This window comes from Taeniopygia guttata, chromosome 8, assembly GCF_048771995.1.
Source record: "Taeniopygia guttata chromosome 8, bTaeGut7.mat, whole genome shotgun sequence".
Lineage (NCBI taxonomy): Eukaryota > Metazoa > Chordata > Aves > Passeriformes > Estrildidae > Taeniopygia > Taeniopygia guttata.
The window spans coordinates 18,530,558-18,537,298 of NC_133033.1; the positions used below are offsets into that span (position 1 = coordinate 18,530,558).

The window sequence follows — 6,741 nt, forward strand, 5'->3', positions numbered from 1 at the left end:
TTATGATCTCAAAAAATTACTGAATTAGTATGAGCAACTCATCTGAGTGAATTGCTGAATCTGCAGGAAATTAAAGGCAATATTATACACTTGTCATTCTTTGAAATTCTTAGGAAAAACATGCAGGGGAAAAAGGATGGTCAAATCAGGTTATTCCTATGCTTTTCCTTTGTACTGTGTCAAAAGAGATGGAGCACGTTGTAAGGTCCTGTAAGGAAGCATGTAGGTCATATCTGTCAGTAGGAAGCTCATCAAGCACTTGCTTTTGCTTGCTGCTCTCAGTATGTCTCCAGCAGGAATTTGCTGCCCCGGCTGCTCAGAGAGTAGCACAGGTGCCTGGGGGCAATCAGAGCTTCTGCTGACACCACTGCTTGAGTGTAGGCAGGTAAACAGAAAAGTTTTAACAGGCAGTGGGATGGTTTTACCCCCAAGAAGTCAATGATGAATTTTACTATAATACTAAAATAAGTTCATTTCCTGACCCCCTTTTTTCTGTCATAACATAACCTGACGTAGTTGCAGATGGTCTGCAAAGGTGACCAGGGAAAAATGGCTTTCACAGCGGCAGAAGAAACAGCAGTCAGGGTAATAACAGAAACCCCATGAGCTACTAAATTCAGCTTCTATGATTGCACTGTGAGCAGAAAAGTACTCTGTCAAGAATATTATTTCAAATGATTCTCTATTGTAGATTTACCTAAATGGAGCTGCTGTCCTCAGGTTTGAAATATAGTAGCAACTATACTTTGTTAGGTCTTCATATACTGTTGTGTGACATCATACAGCAGAGAGTATGTTTTCCTGGATACTCAGTGCTCAGTAAATCTGCCCTCAAAACTACACACTTGTAGGAGGACGTGAAATACTGTGAAACTAGTAATTGTTCTGAAAGGAATATAAAGAACAACTAACTCAAGTGATTTAGTCAGATATTTGACCCTCTCACAGAATACCCTCAGTGGAGTCTTTTTAAAATGACAGCACTTTATTGTGAATCTACTGATTAGAAAAATGTTTTAGAAGTAAATATTATTAAAGTTCTGCATTGCTTGGAAAGCATTTGATTTAAAGTTGATACATTTTTCTATGATGTAGATATTGTATTACATGGTTATTGCACGGTAAAAAGAATCTGCAGACAGCAGAGAACAACTCAAGCTGTAGCAAGATTCAGTAAATCAGGGTAGACAGTAGTATGGTTGTAAAATAGCTTTGCCTAAGAGACTGCAAACATATATTTTGCTACTTTTCTAGCAAAACATTATTTCTGTAGCTGTATCTGTTCCTTGATAAAAAGAAGAAAGCTCATGGAGGCTAAATCCTTACCTCAACTATTTATTGCCATGAATAATATGCCCCAGTGAGATTACTTCATACATACATAGAGGTACCAGATTGAGGACAGAATTTGGCCTGTACCAGTGAGGAAATATACTAGTATGCTTACTTGCAAAGATGTCAGTTTAGCTGGAGTAATTATGTCACTGAATTATATTTAAAAGCAAAAGAATGCAATTGAAGTACCTTAAAATGTGTCTTTCTTAACTTTCTTAACTGACTGTTGATGCTTCTGTCCACATATCAGGGCCTCTATGCTGTGGGGAACTTCTTACCAAGTGACGAGAATGTGTTTCACCCAAATTTTCACAGAGAACCTCTAAGATCATTGACAGACCTCAGTCAAGATGCCAACAGAATCCTGCCAGGTAAAAATGGCAGCAGCAGTGATGGCATTGTCTCTCACCGTACGGGAAGTATCCTGAATAGAAACCACAGAGATTCAGGCTCTCTGACCAATCTCAAGAGAGCAAATGCTGATGTGGAAATAATAACACCACGAAGCCCAATGGGAAAGGAAAACATGGTTACTTTCAGCAACACTTTGCCAAGAGTCAACACACCATCCTTGGAAGATCCAGCAAGACGCAATGCAACAATACATGCATCAATGGATTCTGCCCGTTCCAAACAGCTGCTGTCCCAGTGGAAAAACAAGAATGAAAGTCGAAAGTTGTCCCTGCAAGTAATAGAGACTGAATCTGGCCAGTCGCCACCAAGGGCTATCGAAATGAGGTCAAGCTCAGAACCCTCCAGAGTGGGTGTAAATGGTGATCATCATGGACCAACTAGCCAATACCTGAAAATCCAACCTGGCAGTGTTCCAGGTTGTAACAACTCAGGTCTTACTGGCGGGCCAAGAGTCTCTATTCAGTCCCGTCCTGGCTCATCCCAGCTAGTACACATTCCTGAAGAGACTCAGGAGAACGTGAACACATCACCCAAAACTAGTTCAGCTAGAGCTAAATGGCTGAAAGCTGCTGAGAAGAGTGTTGCATGCAGGAGCAATAGCCAGCCAAGAATCATGCAAGTAATAGCCATGTCTAAGCAGCAAGGAGTGCTTCAGGGCAGTCCAAAGAGTTCAGAAGGAAGCACAGTGACCTGTACAGGAGCCATCAGATATAAAACCTTGACAGACCATGAGCCAAGTAGCATTGTTAGAGTTGAGGCCCATCCAGAAAATAACAGACCTGTAATTCAGATGCCATCAGAAGGTGAAGGAAGTGGGTCATGGAAATGGAAAGGTCCTGAAAAAGTCACTCTTCGTCAAACATATGAGCTAAATGATCTTAACAGAGACTCTGAGAGCTGTGACTCCTTAAAAGACAGTTATGGGTCAGGTGACAGGAAAAGAAGCAACATAGATAACACTGAGCATCACCATCATGGAATCACTACAATAAGAGTCACACCAGTGGAGGGAAGTGAGATTGGCTCAGAGACTCTGTCCATTTCTTCTAGCCGGGACTCAACACTTCGAAGAAAAGGTAACATCATTTTAATCCCTGAGAGAGGGAGCAGTCCAGAGAACACCAGAAACATCTTCTACAAAGGAACATCCCCCACACGAGCGTACAAGGACTGAGAGGAGACATATCAGTTGGTCCGTGCCACCACGAAGTAAACACATCTTGACACAGGTTCTGCCTCTTTGTTTTGAGCTAATATTTACCTTTATGTGCCAAATTATTGACCAGCAGCCCTGATTTCTGATGTGCAATGGGCATGAACCTGTGAAAAGCATGTGGTGGGGGGAAAAGCACAATGCCAGAACTAATGTGAAACATTTTCATGCAACTTGTTTCTTCAGATTCAAAACATTTATCTGAGGGTGATGATGTCAATTAAAAGAATGGTGTTGAACACAGACACTGTATTTCCTGAATGTGCCAACTTTTTATTTTATATTTGTGTCCAAAATTGACTGACTTTTTCACAGCAAAGGCTGTATCAGTGGTATATATTCACCTTTGCATAATTTGCACCAAATCTTTAATACAGGATGGTGCTGATGATAACTTTACATGTTTTAAAAAATTGCATAATTATTAGGCTCTGCAAACATGACATATTGATGTGAAGTTACTTTACAAGTAATATTGCTAATACTATGATGATGCTGGCTGCATTCATTTAGCGTAGGAAATATTTACAGCTTTGTTATAGTGGATCTGTCACATTCAAAGATTGCAAAGGTTTTGTGTAGTCCTTTAAGATGTCTACTGCATCAAAAAATGTGTGGGTGACATTCCATTAGAATGGAATGACTATATTTTGAATAGTTTTGCTGCTACTGCTCAACTTTTGTTTAAGAACAGGTGCTACTAATGAAGAGGTTGCTTCTTAGTGGGCTAACTTGTAGAATTGTTTTAAATTACGTTTTTAAGGGGTCTTATCAAGTACTACAAGTGATTCAGATTTTACATTTTTAAACTTCTTATTCTGTCCTTCAGCAACCCTTCCATTTTTCTATTAGTTTTTAAACAAATAATGCAGAACACCAATAACTGCAAGATGTGCAAATGTGAAAGGTGAGCCATGAGTAAATATAAATAGATGGCAACTTTCCTGACCAGCTTCCAAGGAGACAGGAATTAATATCATAGCTCACACTTAGAAGCAGTCATTCACCTCACTTGCTTAGTATACCACAAGAACAATCACAAGTTTCACCCCAGCCACCACCACGTAGGGGATTTGTGCTTCGCTTTAAAGAATGGAATGCCTTGGGTATTGCAGAATCACTGAACAAGTGTTGCATTGTGCCACTGCTGCAGTTCACCTCCCTTGAGACACCCTCCAGAGCCTTCTTAAGCATGATATTTTTCCCACCACTGCCACTTAAGAATATAAAAGGTCTCTGCACCTGAGAGAACATGAATTATTTTAGTAAACTGAGCTTTGGATATAACCAAAAAACACGCCTGCTAAAAATCCCCATTGCCAAAAATTATTGAAAGGATAAGCTCTGAAAGGAATAAACATGGCATGTCCTAGAATGGGCCTGCTAGAAGAAATGCCTCATTTCATTTGGCTCTTAAACCCTGAAGGAAGCCAGAGGCAGTGCTCACCCACTGCAGCTCTTCATCCTCTCCTATTTCTACCCGAAAGAGAACTACTCTCGAACACCTGCCAGCTCCCCTGCTAGGAGGGGAAGGGAATGGTTTAGCAGTCCTCTCACTGAATAAGAAGCAGAAGATTAGGTATGTTCTCTGGCTTCTCAAGAGAAGTGTTTTGGTCTAAGTCCTCTTCTTACTTAGGGTATCAGAGAACCAGATACATTCTCTATAGTCAGAACCTGTCTACAGACCGTACCCCACAAAACTCTAAGGAAAAGTGCACCCTACCCCTGGCAAATAGGAGGTAGAAGGAAGAATCATCCTGTTCAAGAAGATAAACAGCACAACACAAACACAGACCAAAAAAAAAACCAAAAAAACCCAGCAACAATATAAAACCAAACAAAACAAAAACCCAAAAAAAGACCTCCAAACCAAAACAAAATTCCAAACCCAGCCCCAATCCTAAGCAATTTCACAAGTATGAGGATGGTGTTTGCGAGTCAATGGAAAGCTTTATGTGTACTTCCCAGTTTTACAGGTGCTTCAGGCTTAGCTGAACGCTTACTGTCAACTGTGCCAAGCAATGCTTCCCTCACCTGCCCATCACCCAGTGCTGTGGAAGAGTGTCAGTCCTTAAGGAAATCACCACACTCTTTCTGTTATTGATACAAGATGACCCCATCACACTTAGGATGATTGGGAGAAAGTATTCTGCAGGTTGCATGTAAGAAGCTACCCAGTAGGGTTGCAGCATATTGTGTATGTAAAAGGCACTGTATGTTGAAGACACACTTTAAGGCACATCAGCTGGGAAAAATAATTGTAGATACCAGGAGAAAAAGAAAAAAAAAGTAATTTTCTTAGAAATAAGTTCTCAGATGCTAGTATTTACAAGTTGAGATTGTTTTTTCTTTTCAAAAGGATGTATCTTTAGTCCTTGATATTTAATATGAAATTTTGTACAAGATTCCTAGGAATTAAAAACACTTGGACTGTCATGAATGAAACCCTTTGGATTTAGTTTAGTCTAGGTACAGGGTAAAGGAGGTAGGATTAGCTTTAAAGGAATGGGTAAGACATAAACAGTGTTGGCCTATCAGTGCAGGGAAATAAGATGCAATCATTTGTTAGTTTGTAAGTGCAGGGGAAAAGAACGTAAGTAGATGAACCTGAAAATAAAGGAAAATTGAAATGGAGAATAATGGCAATAAAGTAAAGATTAGAAAACTTTCCCTCTGGCAATTTAGCTGTTTTGGAAACAGCAGGATTCCTGGTGGGAGTGTTTGTTCTTTATTCCTTGGTTTTAGTCAGATATATATTGGCATATATGTTGCTTTTATTACTCAAAAACTTGCTGCACTATTTCAAGTGCAGTGTGATATTTTTCCTAAAGTTTCCTATTTCTTAAGAAAAGATTTTAAAGCTCTTGTGTAATCATTGAAATTATGTTCTATACATAAATATTGATATATTCTTTTTTACTCAAAGTGCCAAAGGCTACTGTTTTTAATAATGGCTTATCAAATTATATTACGTTAGAGAGCAGAAATGTAATAATATATACATTGGAACTCAGACCTCTGCATGTATATTTGATAAGGAGCCTTTTGTAAAATTACTCTTTGTTTACATTCCACTGGTACCTTAATTTAAAATTAATCAAATAAATTGACAGTTGACATCTTCTTAGTGTTCTGATTTTCTTACTTGCTAACAGGCACGAATTCCTTTGTTAGGCTGTGCTTTACTGAGAAAAGAAAATACTTAAAAATAAAATATGTTTTTAAATGAGAATTCTCTATATAAAGTATTGTGTTTAATAAAATGTTATGCCATGTTTTCAAATGGAAAATAATTTGTAAATTGCTATAAATGTATTTTGTTAAATAAGTACAGATCAATGCTACTGTGTGCGTTTATTGTGCTAACATCATGAAATAAAGATAAAATTCTTCATCAGTATTTGTTTATCTCTGTGGTGAAGCAGTCTCACTCCCCCGAAATTATTTTTCAATATTAGGTATCTCATGATGTGTAAAAGTGGTCATCAGTGAGAAACCTTGAGACCTTGCACAGTGGTAAGAATTTATAAGGAACAGTGTCCAAACAAATTTTTTCTAACCAAAAAACATTTTACAAAAAAACCCCAGTGAACTGGAAACTTCAAGCATGTGAGGACATGCCTGCTCAATCATTCCACACTACCTGCTGCATTACTAAACCCCTAATGCTCCTAAGCCACCTTGCTAGTGTTGGGTACAGCTGCCAGGAAGCAAGGCGCACTGATGTCACCTCGAGCTGTGGTACAAATCTGGCAACACCATGACTTTCATGACAAGTT

General features: G+C 38.9%; 1 protein-coding gene across 1 annotated transcript in view; it reads left to right on the top strand.

Moving 5' to 3' along the window:
• Nucleotides 1-6,359, top strand: part of PLPPR4 (phospholipid phosphatase related 4) — a 32,080-nt gene extending 25,721 nt beyond the window's left edge. Inside the window, exon 7 of the mRNA XM_002189325.7 lies at nt 1,586-6,359. Within this exon, the coding sequence (XP_002189361.5) occupies nt 1,586-2,923 (1,338 nt within the window). The 3' untranslated portion in view covers nt 2,924-6,359. The remainder of the gene's footprint in view (nt 1-1,585) is intronic.
• The last annotated feature ends 382 nt before the right edge of the window (nt 6,360-6,741 follow it).